The 23,843-nt window shown below is 35.6% G+C and overlaps 2 protein-coding genes across 3 annotated transcripts; one reads left to right on the forward strand and one right to left on the reverse strand.

The window, feature by feature from the left end:
- The first annotated feature begins 1,318 nt into the window (after positions 1 to 1,318).
- LOC120627570 (VWFA and cache domain-containing protein CG16868) lies at positions 1,319 to 5,320 on the forward strand. Its single transcript, XM_039895573.1, has one exon. It carries the CDS (start codon positions 1,510 to 1,512, stop codon positions 5,080 to 5,082), a length of 3,573 nt encoding a protein of 1,190 aa, XP_039751507.1. The 5' UTR covers positions 1,319 to 1,509; the 3' UTR covers positions 5,083 to 5,320.
- Positions 5,321 to 8,042: 2,722 nt separating this feature from the next.
- On the reverse strand, positions 8,043 to 23,535 carry LOC120627548 (cytochrome P450 4C1-like). Of its 2 annotated transcripts, XM_039895553.1 has the most exons (10): positions 23,481 to 23,535; positions 23,223 to 23,404; positions 20,872 to 20,981; positions 19,539 to 19,629; positions 13,389 to 13,574; positions 11,889 to 12,268; positions 10,763 to 10,831; positions 9,699 to 9,867; positions 8,548 to 8,727; positions 8,043 to 8,222 (listed from the first exon to the last, which is right to left on the reverse strand). In XM_039895553.1, the coding sequence occupies exons 2-10, from the start codon at positions 23,386 to 23,388 to the stop codon at positions 8,065 to 8,067; spliced, it is 1,509 nt and encodes a 502-aa protein (XP_039751487.1). In that variant the 5' UTR covers positions 23,389 to 23,404; positions 23,481 to 23,535; the 3' UTR covers positions 8,043 to 8,064. The 2 variants fall into 2 exon arrangements, with proteins under 2 accessions (XP_039751487.1, XP_039751486.1); XM_039895552.1 differs by lacking the exon at positions 23,481 to 23,535 and having other exon boundaries at positions 23,223 to 23,459.
- Positions 23,536 to 23,843: the final 308 nt, after the last annotated feature.

Below are 23,843 nucleotides of genomic sequence, written 5' to 3' on the forward strand. Positions count from 1 at the left end.
ATAACGCCTGAATAGAATCGAACAGTGCCTATTATCAAACCGCTGCTGTTCTCTCAAACCAGTTTGCTAATGCCACCCAATGTTAGGTTTTTTTTTCTTTACCTTTAATCTATGTTGCGTAAATTTAATACTGTACCCAAAGTTGGTTAGTAATTACTTACTGAGGTTAAGTAAATTACACAAAAGTCTAGTAAAAGTGTAGTCTTGCTTGCGTGTATAGAAATAAGGACAAATTCGTATTCAATATGAGAACGTTGCAAAATAAAACGCGACCTCAAATGCCAATTCATAGGAAGCAGTGGCGTGCACTTCATAAAAGTACAAAAGCACTGCCTACCCTAAAAATGTTGAATGTCTCATAAAGGAGAAGAATTTTTCCGTTTCATGCCAACTTTCTTTTTTATGCATTCCCTGCTCAAAAACCCTGTGCACGCCACTGATAGGAAGCCTTCTTGCAAACCTAGCTAGGTATATTAGGTTTGACAAAAAATTATGTTATTTATTAAACTTATTATATTTTTGTTCGAATTTAGATGTTTCATCCATCGATAAAATCTTTAGTTTTACTTCCATCCATTTAAGTCTCATTTAAATGTTAAGTTTTGTGAGTAGGAAGTAGAACTTTTCGTGACAGAGCTCGTCCCGGGAAGTACGGCAGCTAAGCTGACAGCGTAGCATTGCTGTCGCCAAGCACTGCTTGGCAAGGAGCATTACTATGTTTCGCCGGTCTAAAGGGTGGTTGCCGGTGAAGTGACAGACACATCGTGAAGCGTTAAAACCTCAGGTTCATAGACACAGCGAGGCGTTTAGAAGGACGTGTTTCTATACATGCCCTGTAATGTGTTAACCACTTACCATCAGGGCCATCCACTTGGTCCGTCAAATATTCTTATTAAAAAAGTTGACACTTTTTAAAGCGTCACATTAATTAGCATACGGAGTATGTACTCTGGGACTATTATTTTAAGATTTTATTTCCATGAACACTCGTATTATAGCTCCACAAATTAAAGCGCTAGAATGGCATCAATTAATTGGAGAATTAAACAAAGTGGCAACAGCCTGTCCAGTGATATTAATATCTTCTTCTTATATTGCTTTTTTGGATTTTAGGTGTGCCAAAGATATTAATAACGATATTATGTTGGGTTGTAAAATACTAAAGGCTTAAAATAGCTAGAACCTAGAGTTGAACAGCAAGTTCTTAGTATACGATATGGCTGTACGGTGATATACGTTTGCCTGTTTGCTACGGGAGAGGATGAAAAAAATCATAGTTTGCGTCAGACGTCAGTTTGTGATTGTTTCCTTTTTGAGGAAGCTTTCTTGTATTCTGTGTATTTTCATATACAAAAAAAATATGTTTCTTGGGATTCCTTTTAATAATGAAACTGATTTTTTTAACCACAAGTGGTAAAAATGAAACCAAACTTTGTTATTTTAACCTACAAGTGCAGTGAAAAGCATTATCAATCAATGTGTAGATAGAGATTCGATATTGTTGATAAGATGAAGTTAATATTACTAGTGTTTATTACTTTGAATATCTGTAACACTATATCAGCTCAAAATGAGAACTGTACCAGAACTAGCAGCCGTTGTGACTTTAAACAAAACGTTCGTGAGTTGTCTGACTCTTTGGCGACAAAGTTCAGTGAAATTGTGGTCAAAGAGCTAGGGAGTGAATATACATCGCATTTGGAGATTAGAACTGCTTACAAAGTGAACCGCTACCATACCTCTGACACAAATACTCTCATCAATATAGCTGACAAGTTAAACTATAAACTCTCCTCTGCAATAAATATTCTAATGGATATGAACAATGCAATAAATAAAACCGATACTCCGTCCTTTACGCATCCCTGTCCATTTAACTCAATCCGTAAGCCTGTGTTTATACAAAATTCTAATGTTTTTGATGATATTTCTTTAGTCAATATGAGGTCTAGTATGTTGGACCGGTTTAAAGACTTGAAGGTCAAAAGACGGTATTTTCTGTCCCACATGGATTATGCAACTGATAGAGACTGTGCTACTATGCCACGATCAAATTTGAGATACTTATATCACAAAATAGTCCATTCCGATCCTAAACTTATTGTCTTTGTTATAAACAACAATATGAAAACAGAGTCACTACAGCATGCTATCAATGTCGCAAAAGAAATTGTTTATTCACTACAAAGCACGGATTTATTTGCATTAAAGATAACCAACATGACTGGCTTTATTAAATTTGAAGATACCTGTAGTAGTGATTGTATGTCAGCCTTGTTAAATGGGACAGACAATAACAAAATGTTGTTCAGTGAGTACCTAAGTACTTTTGAAACATCAACTATCAACATCCCACCAGCTGTGATTAATGAAGAAATCATAGCATTGTTAAACAGTACAAAACTACCTGTGTACAAGTTATTCATTTTCCTCACAGATACAAAGATATTTCTGGATGAAATGTGGTATAAATTATTTCCTTTTAACCAGTATAACAAAGACACAAATAAATTTACTATTGGATTAATAAAGACATATGAAAATTCAAAGAACAGCTCTTTGGAAATTCTGCATTTTGACAAACAACATAATCATTCACACGAACACTCAGTTATGAAACGTCATATTAACAACAGTGGAGTTGTTGGACAAGTTGCCTCAGCATTCATTTCTCTGCTTCCTTACAAATATGAAAATAAACTGCAAGCTGAAGGTCCTGTATGGGAAGCCACCAAGAGAGATTTCATGATATCACTAGTATACCCTATATCTACAGGCATAATAGGATTAGATCTCTATTGGTCGGACTTGGCAGAAGATATAATTTATTTTAAAGGAACAAACCAAAAAAAGAGGGCATTTATTATGGATTTTGCTGGTAAGGTTCTTATGCATACATATTTTCCAAGACCAGAAGCAGCCTCCATTAAGATTAAATTTACGAATTTAGATGCTGTAGAAAGAAATAGTAATATCAGTATTGTAAAACAAAAAATATTCAGTATTGCATCAGGCAACATTACAATAGATAGTAAAAATTCTTCTAGAAAGATAACATACTCATGGGAATGGGTGCAGAGCTTATATATTGTCTGTGTGGTGTCAGAAGTTACTGACAACAGTTTAATGAATAAGTCAAATGTGTTTTTTACAAGAACCGGCAAGGAAATCTTGTTGCATAGAATAGATTTATTTCCGCCTAAAACTGGTAAGATATGTCGTCATTTTAAGCAAATTGCCACTATTGATCAGGGTACTGTGTACCTAAGCCCTTCCAGTTTTCAATCACCATTTACTTATCTATATGATATGGGTGATGGGCAAGAAGCAGTTACGTATATGCAAAATTACTTAGCGTATTTAAGAAGTGTTGCTCATGGATTGCTTTCTAATCCAGGGCTAAAGAATGAAATACAACAAGATGTTGGATTCTTAAATTTTATACTATCCTTTTATAAACGTCAGCATTTACATGGGCCACATTCTAAATATATTGTAAGAAGGTATGCAGTCACAGAGAATGGTGTTCTGGTCATGTTCCCTGGTACAGTTTTGGAGTATGATTACGAGCCAGTGCGAAGGCCATGGTACATGTTTGCTTTAGAAAATCCTGGAAAAGTTATATTAACTCCTCCCAATTTGGATGTAGGTGGCGCTGGGTATATAGTTTCAATTTCTTATGCTGTACGAAGTCCCATCTATCCCACAATGGTTGTGGCTATGGATGTCACAATGGGATTTCTATATAAGATTCTTATTGATAGTTCACCTTTGTGTGCCATTTCTTATGTTAAATGTTTCATTATGAATAATCGTGGCTATTTGGTGTCTCACCCAGGCTTGATGGATCCAAACCGCTCAGGTCCTATTGAACAGCAACATATAACACATAAAGAATCCATGATAGCTATTGATATGTTGAATCACAAGGGTTTTGTGACCAAAAGGTTGTGTAGTAATTTTTATGACAAAACTATTCAAAGATTCTACGAATTTAATACTTCTTTACCTGATGTTCTGTCAAATGTGGTATCAGCTGATCATTGTGTACATTATTACATTGCTTCTATTCCTGGTACAAATGTTTTTATAGGTGTTGTGAATGCGTCTTGCAGTGTCGGAGCTTTCTGCCCCTGCAGTATGGTTGATCGTCTATGTCTTAATTGTAATCGTATGGAACAAACAGAATGTGAATGTCCGTGTGAGTGCAGTTCAGAATCTTATGAATGCCCCAATGCCAACGCTTCAAGACTGGATCAGAATATTCCAGTGTGTGGCATGATGCCAGAAAATAACAAGCATAAATCCCACTACTTCCACAACTTTGCTGAAAATTTGAAGTCCTGTTTTGACTTTCAGTGTGAAACTTACAGCAGTCACTCGTCTTGTTTAGGCGTATTAGGTTGCGAGTGGTGTCAGATCGATGCGGATGCACGGACGCCTCTGTCAACCCCATTCTGTACGTCACAGTCCACCTGCTTCAATGGTGTTCTTGGTGCTGTCACTCCATACGGTGAGGGGACATTCGGTCATGTTAACAGAGATGCATTTGCCAGTTATTCCGCTATTGGTCCTATAGCTGGGTGTATTGTTACAGTAAGTCTGATTATAGCTGTTGCCATATATTGCTACAGACAAAACACCTCATCGGATAGTTGCCACAACTTGTATGTCGATGGACCAGCAGAGACGTGGCATGATGCTGATGTTCAAATGAGTCATTTGCCATCTGACGACATGCCTGATATGTCTGGCCACGATAAACTTTTGCCTGCTATGGAAATTGAAGCTCCTATTTCACCGTATCGTGTAGTCACAGGGTATAGGCGACCTCATACTGCTGGTGGATCAGACCATGGTTATTCGACGATGACACCCCACGAGGATTCCGAGGCTACTGGATTTTCAGTTAATGATCCTACAATTTTATCGGATGACACCAAGTCTGACGCCAGTTTTCCTGCCCCAGCGAAAATTAAACCACGGCTCAAGGTTGCCGATCTTACAATGACAGTATTGCCCTGCGGTAAAAATAGTGTTATAGCCCCAGTCACAGTTCACAGAAATATGGAAGCATCCTAATTATGTTTTAGAATAGTAAACTACCTCCTTTGTACAGAGATAAATCATGATTGTGATATAATAGTTACTCGCATACTTTAAGTTTGCATTTACATGATAAAATGCTATTTTTGTATTCTTACTTTCTGGTGCTTGACAATATGCTTTCATGTGACCATATTTGTAATACGATTAATTATTAAACTTTAGTTTTTTTTTAAAATAGGGATTAATTACTGTTTTCTTATTAAATATTCAGTTTCAGTACATGACAGACCTACTATTTTAATAAAAAATTCAATATAATTTTAAAGTTTTAGTTCAAATTGCATAGAAATAAATTTATTGTTTGTATATTTTTATACAACCAATTATACTTAATTAGTACCTAATATATAGTTATTAATGTAAGTGTTAAAAGTATACTCTTCTAGCTTATATTGTATGACGATTTATTATGAAAGAAATTAATTTTATCAATAATTACAGGCAACTAACGTTATTTTTTAGATCCTATGTACCTACACAATATACTATATACCTACTTTTCTATATTATTGACTATTGTAAAATATGGGCTGCGCATATTTTTCCAAAGATACGCATGTCTTCGTAGAAACACGTTATAGGTATACGCTTACGTACTATATACCTTCCATATTATACCTATTTACTTCTAGTCTGATATAATAACTAATAACGGCCGAATATTACGGTTTAAAAGAAATAAACTTATAATCGTATACAGTGTATCGTAAATAATGTATCACATTCAGATCCAATTATTTATTATGGTGTAAATTATAAAATCCTGGAGAATAATATGAGAAATTTCTTATTCTTGAAAGTGCCAAGTGGGAGATTTTCTGCCCACGTTTACTTATAAGATATCGTCAAGTTAACTACGATTTACATGGTATCGAAAGAGCGCCATCTAGTTACAATACTGGGAAACAGGCTTGTCACTAAATGCCACTCTACATATACCACACAAATCATAGTTAACTTTTACGCAATCGAATGAGTCAAAGTAGGTAGAAAATCGCACGCACTTGGCCCTTAGGAATAGCAAAAAAAGTATGCAAAAACTATTTTAGAAACTTGATTCACTCATGGACACCAAACGAAAGATTATCAAAATGTAAAAAAATAAAAAAAATAAAAGCCGAAGAGTGCACCTCTTCCAGAAATCCATAATTTACGGCACATAATTAAAAAAAAACTTGTACATAGGTCCTTCTAACTTACTTAATAAACGTGAATTTAAACTGGTAACTTTAGTATACTAATATATTCGTATATATATTTGTTTATTCGAGACTAATCTCGAATATTACTTTTAGAACTCTATTGCATTTTTATGTTTATTTAAATTACCCTAAGGCCTAACCCGGGCGTCCGATTTGCGTTTGCTGTCCCATTAATATGTTTGTGTCATGCATGCCTGTGACCAATAACAAGACATGCTGGATTAAGCAAGACAAGAGAGTGGCCGAACACTACAATATATAATACGTTATACAAAATAAAAAGTATCCCCAAGGGGCGTGCACTTCATAAATGCACAAAAGCGTTGCCTACCCTACAATTCTTATATAATTCGATATTTTCGAATAGAAGGAGGTTTGTTCCATTTTATATCATCTTCCTGCTTCATGCCTACTCCGGTAAAAAAACCTGTGCACACCACTGACTGTACTGTTCTTGTTCTAGAAAAACGGTTATTATTTTAAATGGCTTATATTCGCAGTTGATGTGATGGTTGACACTGCGGAATTTTTATTACAAATTCTGTAATTTTTTTTATGTATTGATCTCAAGAAAACGCTGTGGCACAAAAGTTATTTCTTATAATAAATATTGTTATAGTCCACTGTAATAGATTTATCTTCACTACATTCGGCTAGCAAATTAATAACCAATCAGAAGACGCGCTGAATTGGAAATGACTTGTTATTGGTCGAACGCAGGAACCACCGCATATACGGGACGCCTTGGCTTTGCCTTTGCTACATTTATGGCAGCTTTAGAGTGATGAGCTTCCATAAGGGCGAATAGTCATTTAGCGTTATCTTATGCGTATCCAAAGGCATTTTATTGCTTTATAGTTAATTAACTCCTAAATTATGATAACTCTGGAATTTAAAGCTAATTATATCAGGTTGATACATACAGGTTATATATATACTTACTTATTATGTACCTAGTATATATCTTTACATGTATTTTAATTTCGTACTTATTATTATTTAAAAGTAAATAAGTTTTACTTCGTTTTATAAAATGTGCCAGTGCCTCCTGTATTATTAAGCAGTAAGTGTACGTTATTTAAGACTGACTTCGATGTTGCATTTACGATGTACAATAAATTTTGTAAAAATACTCATTGTCTTATTTATCATGATTTACAAATCTTAGAAAAACTTAAAAGCTAAAAAGAAAAGAAGCATACCTGCAAGATTGCCTATCTATCTATACCGCAAGATATTTAAGGCAAATTCGAAGGGTCTAACTAGATTATCACTTCGATCGATTTTAAGAAATTAATTATTAGGCACCTATAATTTCAATATTATAAAAAAAAAAAAAACAATTTGGCAACCCTATCAACGGATAACTGTCATTGCAATAAGTATTATAATTATTGCAATGACAGTTATCCATTGATAGAATAGCTATTTAAAAAATGGCGGTCCAGTATAAAATGATCAACGCCCGTTTTATTAATTAAAGTTAAAATGGTGCCGTGAGGTGACGGCAGATGATAACCACGGGTGTCGTACGAGGCGACTAAAGGAATATAACGGCGATGGGAGAACGGGTGGCAGTATTCTCTGTGGTATGGTACTACCATATACTGCGATTACCCACCCGCCTACCCAGAGTGTGGTTACGGGGAAACCGTCCCGTTGGGCGAGGCCTTTAGTTCAGCAGTGGACTGTGCTAGGTTTTTGATGTGGATTAATTAAATACATTATAGATATAACCATGTAGTAACATTTATTATCTTGAGCAAAACTTTACGTAGATGGGCCCTTTAGGGCGTAGTACGAGTTCAGTCAGGAACACTACGTCCGAATGTCTGGTTACGGGCTCTAGACGATACTTCCTCAGTAAGCTGGACATTAACGTCTTCGTCTCTAGCATGGCGAATTTTTGACCTGAAAAGTATGTTTAACTTGACTCTTGATTCCTGGCATGGCCTGTCAAAAATGTTGTCCCCCGATTATATTCACTGACAAGGGATAAAACTTAACTTCAAATTAAAAAAAATAAATATCTTCTTAGGTATCGATATCGATTTTTTCTGCAAGCCTATGACCCGGAGGGCCGTTCCGACTGTTCTATTTTGTAGCCACTTAATTTATCAAACGTGACTCCATGGGAACCGGCGAAGTAATCGGTGGAACACAACGATTCTATGTGAATCGCATTGCATGGTTTTTAAAAATGTTCCAAGTAATTTGTGTTAAAAAACAACTTTACCTATGCAATTTCTCGGTCCAGCGCTGAAGGGTATGTAGGCATAGGGGTGTCTTTTGAGGCATTTCTCCGGTGAGAATCTCTCGGGTATGAACCGCTCAGGCTCGGGATATATGTCGGGTCGATGGTGGACATCATAAATGTGGATTGATACGATTGAATCCGCTGGTACCATGTAACCTCCTGAAATTCAATGCGATTTTACCTGTGAGTAGGGAATACTATCAGCAGTTCACCGCTGTTTGTTAGGTAAACCTGAGTGACATAAACCATCCGTCATACACAAATAATCCGTCATGAATAATTTACGTTGCGACTGAGTCCGAAAATTATTTTATTTAATACTAGCTGTTGCCCGCGACTTCGTCTGCATTTGTTTTTGTTTTTCGAAAGACATATAAATGTGGCAGCACTTTATATATTTTGGATAGCTAAGCCTGGTGTAAAATTGTCAAACACTTTCGTCCCCCTCCCAAGAAGAACTGAGTTTAATTTCGGGAAAAAAATCATCCTATATTACTTCTAATAACTTCAGGAATATGTGTACGAAGTTTCGTGATGATCGGTTTAGTAGTTTTTGTATGAAAGCGTAACAAACTTACATTCACATTTGTAATATTAGTAGGGATAGGGGTTCACCGCGAGAATGAATGAACCGATTTTGACGAACTTTTGACGGCGACGCGACGTGGGGTGTGGCAACACACAACGGGCGTAAAATGGAATTTTACCCACCTTCATAAGGTTTCTTAAAACTAAATGTTTATCTTAAAGTAGATGTAAGCATCAAAACAATAAAATTTCACAAAAATTCAAGAGTTGTTTACCTAAACAGCAGAAACTCAATTTACAATAATATTATACAATAAGTTTTGGCATTAAAACAATATTTAAAAAAAAACAACTGATAACGCTAGATTAGGCCCCTTAAAGGTCGGGACAAAATAATATATGTTTTGCCGGGTCAATATAATTACTTTTTAGTTAGGTATATGTATATATATATATATTATATATAGCATATCTAGTTATATGCTACACATAAATATATTGGAGGACTTTGCTAGGAATATCCTAGGCTTCTTTGTATACCGAAGGGTTTAAAAGACGGGTAAGTATAAGTATTTACCTATTACCTATACTATTTTACAAACCTAATTCAACCTCCTCTCTCACATATCGGCCTATAAAATGTACACTGGGATACAATCTTAGGGACTCCTTGATGCAGCACTCCAAATATCTCATCTCTTTTAGATCTTCCATTGTCGGTGGTCGGTCCGAATTGCCAAATATCGATTTAAGTTCTTCGTATATTTTATCCTGTGAGTGATCAAAATAAAGATTAAATAGTTATAACTAGCGGATGCCTCCGTTTGTTACGGTTTTTTTTCAAATCCCGTGGGAACCGTTTGTTATACTGGGATAAAAAGTAAGTAGCCTATGTTCCTGTCACGGTCGGTATTTTCAACTAACTCTATGCCTACAAACAAAGTAGATCGGTTGCTATGTTAGAGCGTGAACAAACAAAAACAATTTCGCAAAAAACAAGCAAACACAATTTCGCTTATTAACACTAACCGCGCCAAAATAATGTTAATCAAATTGCGACAAAGTGATCAGCCTATGCAGTGGTTTTAAAAAAGAGGTCAGTTGTTAGACATGTATGGGATTCGTTTCAGACTGAATATAGAGTCGCACATACTCCCCATTTTTTCGGCAAGAGCGGTTCCACTTTAGACTGAATAATCAACACCATTTTTTTTTACTACGACAATACACACATCGCCATCTAGCCCCAAGGTAAGCGTAGCTTGTGTTAAAGGTACTAAGAGGACTGATAAATATTTTTATGAATAATATACATAAATACTTATAAAATATAATATGCAGAAAAACAATAATGTTCCTCACACAAACATTTTCCAGTTGTGGGAATCGAACCCATAGCCTTAGACTCGGAAAGAAGGATCGCTGCCCACTGCGCCATTCGGCCGTCAAAACAATTATAACAGTGAAATTATGGTCTACTTACAAATTAAAAAAAAATCGTTGGTTTGCAACATCTTTATGAAGCGATTAAAAGTTGACTAGAGGTGGAAATCAATCTTTGAAAGTTCTTGAAAGAAATTGCTTGTAGCAATAAAGCTAAATGATATATTAATTAGGTATTCCTTTCCTACTGCAATAAAGTATTCTTTCTTCTTTATCTTCTTACCTGTATTTCTGGCTCATCAGCTAATCTCATGATGAAAAACACTAGTGCCATTGAAGTTGTGTCGTGCCCCTGTAATTAAATAGCGAGTAGGTACTAAGATGTTTGTATACACAGTTATTGGCACTGGATCAAGGGAGAGAAAGATCTACCGGACTGCAATTCAAGGTGTACTGTCCATGTACGCTGCACGGGCTAGCATGGGCAGGTGACAATTATCTCCTCGGGGAAATGATAAAAATTATCTTCTCCCACAGCTTTATCAATCCTCAGAGCATTGACGAACTCGTGGAAAAATATCCATATAGTATAAATGTGTAATAATAAACGGGGGTAAACTTCTCCTGTTCCATATTCCCGTGATTAAGCAGGTGGACACGTTAATTATATCATTTTTGTCTACTGCCTGTGTTAGCCCTGCTGGTGGGAGGTTACTGCCGTAGCTCTAATACCCAACATCACCTTAAAGATGTGCCGCCAAGCGATTTAGCGTTCCGGTAAAATGCCGCGTTGATACCGATTTGAGACATATAATTACCTGGACACCTCTGACATGTTAGCTTGCTACTATCTTAAACTGCATCATAAGTGTACCACCAGGTGAGATTGCAGTCAAGTGCCAATTTGATGTAGGGCACTAAATAAAGCTAGGCCCTATGTAGCCTACTCACACTGCACACAGACACATTATAAGTTATTAAGTGGCGTGTACATGACAGTGCACGCCACTGTCGTCTGATGGACGCCCACAGCTACGTAGAGGTTTCTTGTAAGGATTTAGCGTTCTAGACCCAGGTCTCGATGGATCGAGTGAAATATATCCAAGTTTTATCATCATCATCATAATCTCTAACAGCCCACTTCAGGATTCGGGTCTCCTCTCAGAATTAGCGGGGGTTTGATCGCATCACCATGACCAAATGCGGATTGGTAGATTACACTCACCTTCGAGAAAATTATGGAGAACTCTCAGGCATGATGCCTGTTAACCTTTACTGTTAATGCAATAAAAAAAAATGCACATAACTCCGACAAGTGAGAGGTGCGTGTCGGGAACACGGTCAAGAGCAGCCGAAGTCCTTAGCAATAGGCTATAATCGTTTCTAGGCACTGGGCATTCAAAACTTACCCTGAACATAAAGGTATCGACTTCTTCCCTAATCCCTTCATCATCTATACCACCTTCATTCTGGTTTTGAATAAGCAAATCCAACATAGCCAGACGGCCCTTCTTGTTTATGTCTTCATCACTATCCAAGTTCAATATCGAAGGGTTATCCTTCAAATACGATTTCCTCTGTTGAATAACGTCCCTCGTGAAGCCATGTAAATCTTGCAGAACCTTTTTTTCTTCTCTGGCCGTTTGGGTTAATCGATAAGTGAAATCAAGGAATAGCCATACTTTGCAAGAGCGTTGGATTAAAATCGCGCCAAGTTTTTGTATTGCATTAAAATATTTGGTTGATAACGACTGTATTCCTTCATTCATTGAGGTTCCCATTGCAGTTTCTGTGAAGACCAGGTTTATTTGTTTATACCTACATTTTATTCGTGCACCACAGAAAATAAAATAAGTAACTTAAAAAGTAGAATACAAAAAGCGGCCTTATTCGCTTCTCATCTCTTATATTTGTAGATCTTTAATCTACAACATCTTACCGAATTACGAATAATGTTAAAGGATGCATAAATATATTTTATAAGGGTGATCAAAAGAAACATATTTATATTTATTTTTACATACAGAAGAATTCAAAACTTTTTTAAGTGTTTACTTATGATAACCCTATTGGAGATAAAAGACCGACACGTGCATAGTACGAGTACATACGCTACGCGACGAGTTCCTAATAAAATGACAGGAGTCACATTATTTTAATTTTTGGATGTGATGTATCTGATTTCTTTCAGTAAAAACTATGGCAGTGGTTAACAGTTTCACTGAAAAGTCTCAGAGACAATACATGATTTACCTGTAAAGCCTGCGATGTATTATTTCAGTTTTCACTTTGTAGAAAGTTTGAAAGTTTGTTGGAAAGAATTTAGGGATGAAGCCGAATGCCGATGGAGTTTTTAATATACTGTCAAACGTCAAACTTTTGTTTCACAACTTTCCACCACACTTCCACCACAGTCAATACTTTTATAAAAACACATAGCTACAACACAACTAACATCAAAAAACAAAGTTTTCATAAGTTTTTGAAATGGGCTTAATTCCCATACATGTGCTATGGGGGTATAGCTCAGCCTATAACCATCTTAGTCACGAAATTAAATCAAAAACCACTCCACTTTAGTAGTGTTTCCTGAACAGTCGGTTAGTAACTTCATTCAATTTAGCAGTTTTAGTAATTATTTTAACCTCTTATGTTCTAACCGATTCCCATACAATTTGGATAATGGGAAAACTTTGTGATCTAGCAAAATTCCTCGGGTGAGAAGCGAGACGTGCGCGCGGCGTTTTCACTGTTTTTTGGGCCATCGTGTCCAAAAACAGTGAACACTACATGCGATAATGGCTGAATGAGGGTTCTGTATGTTCTTAATTCTGAGCTTAGGCTATATTATCATTTACATGATTGCAGTCGAGAGCTAAATTGTAGTGTCATAAAAAAACCAAACTCACTGCAGACAGTTCTAAGCGTCATGTTACTGATAAGCTGCACAATGTCAGTATTCTCATTTTCCACTTCAGCTGCAAGACTCTCAAGGAATACTTCCGTCTCTTCCTCGATGGTCCGGAAGAATCTCTTCAGGATATTGAAGTGGAATGCTGGGGTGAGCAGTTTTCTCCTCTGGTGCCATTTTTTACCTGTTACGAAATGAAAGTGAGTTCACTCTTACTCACCTGATTAGTGTTGCCCAAATGCAAGAACAAGACGAGACTTAGCCAGTCTTGGTCTTGGTCTTGCGCCAATACACCTGGTCTTGGTCTTGGTTTTGGTCTTGCGCTCCCAGTCTTGGTCTTGGTCATGGTCTTGCAGCAAGAGTCTTGCAAGTCTTGCAATTACCTATTAGTCTATTACTATTTATTAAAGTTTACTTTAAATCTTAGAAAAACGTATTAGAATTGGAACATTGTGAGCTTGAATTAACATAGCCATAGTAAAGATCAAGCAGATTAATAAATAACTGAAGATTTGATAAGAAATTCGAAAAATCAACTGACCTATATGTCGTTTTCCATGGAAGTAACTGTTTCTTAATAAACATTTATGATTTATAAGCTTACATTTGCTAAAACATGTAAAAAAACAAATTAATTACAATAACTTGACTGTATTTTAAAGAACAATACTTATCTGTCTAGAAAGAGATTGAACCCTCAACTTATAAGAAATTTAATAAAAGAGTTTTACGATTTATCATTTATTTGAATAAAAAATAAAATACAACACAAATCAACAGCTTTATCATTAGGTTATGATACTTTATATCAATTCTTTTGACCAAGAATTAATACAAAGTAACCATCTGGCTGACTCATCACTTAACCTATTTCTATGTTTTTTAATTACTAATGATGCTTTTATATTCTTCATAAAGTTCATTGAACTTGCGCAGACTTTCTGTTTTAAGTTGCTTCCCCCACATTGTCAGGTCAAAAGTCTGAGCCTTATGCCTTGGGTCTAAAATTAAAGAAGTACAATAAATCCAGTTGCTCTTCTTGTAATGTTTAAGCATTTTGTCTCGAGCTGCTTGGAAAGCTAGAATGAGCCTTTCATCCACTTCAGATCGATTAGGTTTCTCATCTAACTGTTTTACCATGGATTCAATTTTATCTAGCAAGAGATTAAATGATACAATGACTAGCGGTAACGTAACATATTTGTCTCCACCAAGTTTTGTACTTAAAAGTTTAAAGTTTATTAGAAATTTATGTAATTTTTCGAGTACCTGCCATTCATTAGCTGTGATTTGAAAATCATTCAATTCGGTGACAGAACTGCACAATATGTCAATGCCCGCTCTCACTTTTAAACCAAATCCAATCATATCATGTGTGGAATTCCATCTCGTTGGACAGTCAAGAATGGCATTTAGATTTGATGGCACGCCAGCTGCTTCACAAGCAGACTGAAACTTCTTCTTCACTATCTCACTTCTTTTTATTTTACTGGAAATACTGCGTAACTTTGTTACAGATGTACGCGAGTCAGCAATATTTGGTGCAGATTCTTCATCTTCCTCATCCTCAGTTTCGTCTGCATAGTCTTCGTACTGCTGATCTTGCGCGTTAGTGTCAGACTCACAGTGTAATGCTAAGGTCTTTAATAAATCTTGTACACCAAGGTTTAAAATGTGAGCAAAGCACCGGAAATGTTGATTGTCTGAATCAAAGTGTGGCGGCAGCTGTTTGCCCAGTTCATACATAAATTTGGTATTTGCAGTTGCGTTGTCGACCGTGATACCTTGTATTTTATCAATTATGCCATATTCCAATAAACATTCATGGAAAATCGTTGCAATATCTTCCCCAGTATGTCGACCGCGTGATGGTATAAAATCAAGAACTACAGATCGATACTTCCATTCGTTGTCTATATAATGAATAGTAACCCCGTAGTAACTCCTACCAGCAATTGACGTCCACCCATCAATGGTAAACGACATTTTAGATGATAATGGTTGAAGTCGTTCCTTGAGATTCAATTGGAGCTCTTCAAATCGCTCTTTGACTTTCCTTCTAAGTGTAGACCTTTTAGGAAACACCATATTAGGGCAAATACGTCGAAAATATACTTGTGTAGCTTCGTCATCGAAAAATGAGAAGGGAAGATATTTTTTCACCACCCAATCAACTGTAGCTGTCGTGATGTTGTCACTGCTGTTTTCCGACTGAAACAAAACAATAAATCTTGTGTTATTATTTAAAACATACTAGGTTTGAGCGTATAAGAGGAGGAGGTTTGTTGTTGTTAAATCGAGAAAATCGTTAAATTGATATTTGTTATATTAAGGTTGCACTGTACTGTAATTTACCAAAATAAAGTACTTAGTTGTTACTGGCCGATTAAATGAAAATATGGGTGTTTATAAAAAATATTTAAGACGATAATTACATACTTAATATGTCGCACCCCTAGATGAAAACACCACTAACTCAAAAATACTTACGTAAGTTAATGGCGTTTTTGAAAGTATCGCATGAATAGCTACGCGGAGTTAAAATTCTTTTAACTGTTAAAAAAATATTCTTACCTGTCCACTTCTTCCAGCGGTTACTAAAAAGCTTGTGATATCTCCACTTAATTTTGGTTTAACAGGAAGAAATATTTCTGATTCCTTTTTGTGGAAAGACATTAGATGTTTCCTTAAGCCTGAAGTGTTTCTGTTTTTCATTTTTATTTCAATCTTTTTATGTTGGCACAATTTACACAAGGCAGTTTGGGATGCATGAATTATTTCGAAAAACTCCTCAAATTTGCTTTTGGGTCTTTTAGATCTGTGACTCAAACTCTCGTTACTCGGACTAGAATAATTTGAATCTTCGTCACTCATATTAAATTGTACACGTGATACGTTTTTAGAAAACAACGAGAATTAGTAAAAACAATTATTAAGTTAGAATCGAAGCACAGCTCAATTGGAAATGACTGGAATTAAAATAATTCCTTCATTTATAGTACGTTTCCTTGCTTTTTACCGCGCCGCCTCGCCACGTGCCGGCTCTATGAAAAGGATGCCGCCGCAAATCGAACGATGCCGCGTGCGGCGTACAAACACACACTAAATATTACCTACTTGTACAGACGCGACCCGTGAATAAAATATATGTAAAGAATTAGTGCCAATCACTATTCTTTACATATAAGTGAATGTTTTGGCGTGCATCTATACTAATATTATAAAGCTGAAGAGTTCGTTTGTATGTTTGATGACAGAAGTTTTAAAATAAATAAATAAATCCTGAACGTCACTATACCTCCAAAGTTACTATTCCTCGTGGACGAAGTCGCGGGCACAGCTAGTAAATACTTACTCTCATCATCTCTCTCAGAGATATTCGAACACTTTTTTGCTATTTTTTCTTGTAAAAACTTAAGAAATATAATGACTAAATGTACAATAATAGTACCTAAGTAATTAGTTTAAAACCATATAAGTAATCAATATTATAATTACTTACTAGAATGAATTATTATGACATCTACTACCTATCCTCACCATTTTATCCTAATCATAATACTACTTGCGTGATCAGTATAATGTATTCATTTTCATTCTAAGCACTCTGAAACTTATTTATTCTTTGGAACACCTGTAGGTACTCTTAAAATTCGAAATTATTTTGCATGAATAGTGTCAAATGTTATGATTTCGGCGCGGCGGCAACGATTGTTTTAGATTTCAAAAGAAGCCGCCGGCGCGTGTATCATAACCATGTACTTCCGAAAAGCGGCAAATTTCTTTGAGAAGTAAGTACAAAACCTTTGATGCCGCATTATCAAAGTGCCGATGGTTAAAACATAAGTATGCATGCACTCAGTTTGATTTTAATAGATATTTTTTTATTCGCTATGTTTATGGTATTAGTCGTAATGCGCATAGGTCCAGTTTTTCATATTCTTTGATATAGTTTTTTGCGTCTCATAGAATTCCTAAGCGTACCTACCTACCTATACACCGAACTGTTACACCTAACTACTCCGTGAAATAGCGCTAAGTCCTAGCTGCAAGACGCAAGAGTCTTGCAGGCTATGTCTTGTTCTTGCTCAAGTCTTGCACGGTCAGTCTTGGTCTTGGTCTTGCTAAAAATACGCGGTCTTGTTCTTGGTCTTGGTCTTGCAAAAACGCAAGAACAAGACCAAGACTGCAAGACCAAGACTGAATTTGGGCAACACTACACCTGATGGTAAGTGGGATAACACTTTACAAGACATGCAAGGAACTCGTCCTGCCAAGTGCCACTGGGTACATCGACCTCAGACATGTACCCAGGGGGGGCAGCGAGGGCAGTTGCCCCTCCCTGGAAATCTCGCAGGAAATCTATGAACTCTCTTAAATATTATGGATGGTAAGACAGACAGAAAAAAATGAAAAAATATACAGTTTTGGCTTTAGTATGGATTATAGAGATAAAAATATCTAAAAAAAAAAATCTAAAATCTTCAATGTAGAGAATTCGGCCCCGTTAAATTTTAATTATAAGTAGGTATAAAAACGAGACATTTGCGGCTGCTTGTCATACACACTGCAATACATATACCTCACGGACACGTCTTACGTAGGTGTCTTCATCTTGCCTAAAAAAATCTCAGTTACCCTGCCCATAGGATAAGTCTCATGTCCCTGCCATTACAACCGCAACCGTTTGCTTGGTGGCAGAAATAAAAATGGCGGTAGTACTTCCACTGACGAGCTCTGTTACAATAAGCTCTACTACTACTACAATGCTCTAATACTTTCTACTATAATTATTTATCAACACCGACAATGAAATGCCCTTTAATGTGCCACTGGCGGGCACAGGTCAAATTCCTTACTCTGTGTTATTATCAGTTCTAAATGATATCTTTATTTGCGGGAATGCAGGTTAAAAAAGATCTTATACTCGTAGTAAGTACCCAGAATTAAGAACATTCAGAAACCGTGTACACGACTAATATTGAAACATCAAAAACCATTCCACTTTAGAGCAGTTTAAAGTAATTATTTTACCTAAACGTTTACCATAAAATGGGCAAATAAGAAAAAGTTCACCAACCCGGTGCATGAACTGAAACCACTGCACACGGACCAACTGTATATATAAGTTATACTTCTTTTGGCACGTTAGGGAAAATATAAAGACAGTAAATTTTTACGATGCGCGCGAACACCGTCACAAAAAACTGAAGTCAAGTGAGACGTACGTTTTCGATGACAATGCACTGGATACAATTATGGCTGAATGAGGATTCTGTATGTTCTTAACTCCATGTTATAGTACCTACAATTTAACACGTTCCGTGCTACAATACCATGGTATGCAAATTATAACAATACTTATATTATTGTCAATTTTAATTTAAATTATTTTCCATAATAAAGTAGATAACAATCAGCATAATACGTGAGAGAATTGTCAAATTAAATAACAATGTCTGATTAAAATTAAAGTGCCATACCTACAATGAACAAAAAAATTATTCTGCACAAGAAACACAATGTATTATTAGGTAAACCTTGAATTTGAGATATTCATTTTTCAATCAAAACTATCTGCGAAGCTGAAGGATATTTTGTTATCTCTGATTATTGCTAGTTTTTTCATTCAGGTCACCAAGTGCCATTTTGGGCGACTTTCTTCAGCAGTCTCAGATAATAATATGAACTAGGTGTTACTTATTCGAATTGAACTAGATAATTTTCGAAAAAAAAACAAGTTCCGATTGCAAAACAATTATATAAAAAAGGGGGTTTGTGTTTTTGCAGATATCTCAATAACGAATCAAGATTTTTGAAATTAAAAAATATATTCAAAAAGAGGAGGCAATTTTATAAGAAGGTTTCCTCTCCGGGACTTGTAGGACGTGAGTGTAAGACCGATATTTTTAATTTAACACAAAGGAACGAAAAACGGGTACAGTATTCATAATTAACATTTTTTTCTGTTTTCAATTGTTTAGAGAAATAACAGTATAAATTATACACAGTGACAACCAGAAATAGGTAGAAAATATCACACTATGCACCTCTTCTCTCATATCAGTTTAGAAAGAGCTCCATTGTGATATTACGACGAAGAAGTAGAGAGAAGATGGAGAGAGTATTAAAATATAAAATTAATTACCATAACTAGTGAGCAGGCCTTCACCCAACCAACCTCTTAGAAACGTGTACGGCTGTTGCTTCTCAATGAATTTAGTTGACGAAAGAATTTTCTGTAAAATAAATAATTAAAATAATTAACTTCGGCCGGTTAGCGTTCTTCGATTCTGTATTATTGAATGATATGTAACAAACAAGTTGTAATGTGATGTTCAAATAAACCTTTTCATTTCATTTCATTTCAATTTCATCCCCGATTTCACCCATCGGGGCGTCATTTTATAACGTTGTTTTTCGTCTTCAAGTCAACTCTTGTGTGCAATCTGTGGTTGTTAGTGCGTAACCCTAAAGTGCCGTGCCTATTAGGGGTATGGTAGCTATATTACTTATTAAACACCCAAAGACTCTAAGCCTTTCTCAAGAATGGGGTCATCGTATGCCAAAAAGACTTCAGGAAATAAGCGCATAAAATACTTTATTATAAGTACTTACGAATATATATCTATATCTATTGGTTCTAGAATATATTTTTATTTTTTAGTAGCAATAGCTCGTTATTAAGCGATAAATAGAATAGGAACAATAAATCGCTTAGCGGTAGGATACTGGGCAGGGCATCTTTGTCAGTAGGGTAGTAACAAGTCACGGCCAAAGCCTCCAACAGACCACAGTAGAGAAAGCTATAGTGCTAGCATGCAAGCTACGACAGTGTTCTGTCTACCGGTTGTCTCTTCGCCGATTAACTATCTCGTGATAATTATCTCGTGGTGCGCTACTGGAAATGGATTTAAGATACTTTTTATACTAAGGCAGCTGGGTAATGAAGAGTTAGTACACTTGGTGTCGAGGCACTATAAATGACAGAGCTGGTACCTTTGGTATTCTATTTCTTCCTTCATGTTGCTTGTTTTGTTTTTTGTTAATATTCTTTGTGTGGTGTACATATAGTGTTATAATAACTATAATAATGTTAATATAACAATTAAGCAGTGGGTATGGATTCAACGTCTCTTTCGTATGGATTGAATTCAGCGGCAAGTACCTACGTCCAACTTTCCGGAGTTATGGGCGTTCCATGCAATTCTATATCAATTGCTTTAGCGGGGCAGGAAAACATTGCGAGGAAACCTGCATGCCTGAAAGTTCTCCATAATGGTTTCGAGGGAGTGTGAAGTCTACCAATCCACACTTAGCCAGCATGGTGGATTATATCATAATGATATACAAACATTGAATTCTATCGCCTTAGAGTAAACACAACGTGGTTATTTACCGCCTAAGCTCTTATAATTCTGAGAGGAGACCAAAGCCCTGTAGTGGGATAATAATGATGAATAGATAAAGCAGATACTAACCTCGATGTCATTGGGGTTACAGATCATAACCGACGAAATATCCAATGCACCTAGTCCGACGGTATCACCGTATTTTTTGTGCAAAGTTCTTAAATATAGGAACAATTTATCTGAAACAAGTTTAAAACTTGAGGAAATTGTGCATTTTGTGAGAAAATGCATTAGTAATTTTTAAAAATACTAAAATCGCTAGTGGTGTAATATTTTTTGTTTTTTAATGTATTGTAACTAGCGCATGCAAGCTAGCGCACCGCACACCCGAAAATTGGTGATGATGCCGCCTAAGATAGAGCGCGCTTGCCTAGGAGATGCCTATTCACTCTAGATTTGAAGGAACCCATATTATAGGTATCGGGAAAGACGGAAGCCTGAAGGGTACAGATCTTTGCGGTGCGAATTAGGAACGAAGAAGCAAAACGCTTTGTACGAGTCCAAGGGACATCAACTACGTAACGGAATTTAAAGAGTGAGAAAAATAAAAGAGTTCCTTGGATTTTTCTAGGATCCCTCCTATAGATCTTCACAAAATGGGTCCACCAATGAGATATGGCATAGGTACCAAATAAAAAAATTATCGTCAAAAACGGTTTAAAATTGAAGTAGGAATAAATATAACAATAAAACACACAGTCGAATTGAGAAACCACTCATTTTTTTTAAATTTAAATTTAAATTACCTACAGGATGAGTCGGAAAAAAAATAGGTAATACGAACAGTAGGTAAGATAGAAATAGACATAATAAACAGTTAGGTACCTACTTATCCGAAACTAATTACGAATCAGTTTCCAGATATATCCGCTAAAAATTATCAAGACATTCGACAGATGTTTAAATGGCCTACTAATGTAATGATAAGTTCGGGCTTAATGCGTGAGACGAATATATAAATAATATATTAAGAGGACACACAATCCAATTAGGTAGTCCGAAAAGGGAAGTCGCCGAAGTAAACTCGGATGGGCAGCGTTCGAGAAACTTCATGGCATCTTCATGTCTAAATTTCCTCAGTGCCTGTAGAACAAAATCTTCGAATACAGCGTGAGCGTGAAGACTTTGGTATATCTACGTGATAAAATCAGAAATGAGGACACTATGTGGCAATGGGTGGGTCACTTGGTACGGATGACCGATAGACGTGTGGTTCGTAAAGTGCTTAAGTGCCGATCTTGACGACTGGAAAACGCAGTGTTGGTAGACACCCCACTATGTGGAAATTTCATAATATCAAACGAGTAACAGGGAATCGCTAGAAACATGAAACAAAAGACAATGGATAGTAAAACTCCTTATAAAAACATAAACCTATGTCCAGCTTTTGGACTTTTCATGAGCAATTTTGAAACGTCAACTCTGTGCGGTTCTAGTAATACCGGTTCGAAAGGCGGATTTTAGCGAGAAGAAGCCGGCAAGAAACTCAGCAGTTGCTCTTTTCAAAGATCAAAGATTTTAAACATACGAGAGATGAAAACGGAACCGGAAGCTTATAAGCAACGAAATTCATCAATTATGTATTAATGTTATATTGCCGACTTACACCAAAAATACGCCACATAAAGAAGATGCTTATTTGATGTATATTTTAATATTCGATAATTCTTTGTTGTTTTTGTATATACAGTATTTACTTTTTTATAATAAATTACCCAAACACTAATTTTAATTTAGAAGAAGATAAAAAAGTCACTAACTGACTAGTGAAACCAACCAGCTACGCCATATTTGCGTCACGTGACAACTGAATGATTTTTAAATTATTTTATTAATTGCATACCAAATTAATATTTAAAATATTAATTTGATATGCAAGAAGTAATATTTCCGGAGTTATTAAATAAATCTACTGATTTATTAAATATATTATCACTTTTTAGATTAATCGTCGTTAAAAGTTGTTACGTTACTTATCACTAAGTTTGAATGATATTAAATACTAAAATAGTAAATATTTGCTTTGCGCTATTTACTTATTCCATTATAATTCTAATCTTAATATTTAATGTTTTCCCAAATAGATTATTAATTTTGAAGTTTGTATAAAAGCATGACGGACACTAAGATCTTATAATACCTACCTAATATAGTAATATGATAAAAATATATTTAAAAATATAATAAAATGCTTTGTTTTTGATCCCTAAGCTTTTTGTGGTTAATATTAGGTATCGTATATGTATTACTTTATGTGAATATTTTACTCTTATGTGCAAATTAAAGGATTGTTTGTTTCTCTGGAAAAGCATATAAATAATCAATCTCGTAAGTAATAAATGGGTTCTAACACATTGTTTATGTAATAGTAGGTCCAATCGGATGAAAGGACGATGATAATAGTAAATAAAAGCATCTACCTTGAGGTAGAATAATATCCATCGTGTTTCCAATAATCGGCCAATAAGTAGGTCCAGGTATTTTAGCCCTCAGCCTTCCCCGTCTGCTGAACCTGTGGTAGATGCACAAAACCACAAAATATGCCATAACCACTGAAGCACCGAAGCTTAACATAATGGACAACATAGCTCCGTGAGTTGCACTACGGTAATAAATATAAATCACAATAATATTAATGGATACTTAGTTACTTTACGGAAGGACATAAATTAATATACCTAAAGCTACGATAAAACTATGTTATAGTAAAAAATGACAGTTATTGTGATATCGCTACGGAACTGTGGTAATAATAATTAATCTGAACCCAACGCACAAATTATTATCTGTATGTCTGGTATACATAACATAAATATAGGGTGTAGGTACCTACATACTTAAAATAACGACGTGGGTAGTTCAGAGTTTATCTTTTTTTATTAGTATTAGCATAAAGCTAAGTAGATATTGCAATGAATTATAAAATTAAAACGTCTGTTTAAGTTTCATATGGCTTATAATATTTTTTTGGTTATTTTTAAGGTACACCTATTTTTATAAGATATAAACCCTTTTAAAACCAATTCAATAGTAGGTATCTA

This window comes from Pararge aegeria, chromosome 11, assembly GCF_905163445.1.
Source record: "Pararge aegeria chromosome 11, ilParAegt1.1, whole genome shotgun sequence".
Taxonomy (NCBI): Eukaryota; Metazoa; Arthropoda; class Insecta; order Lepidoptera; family Nymphalidae; genus Pararge; species Pararge aegeria.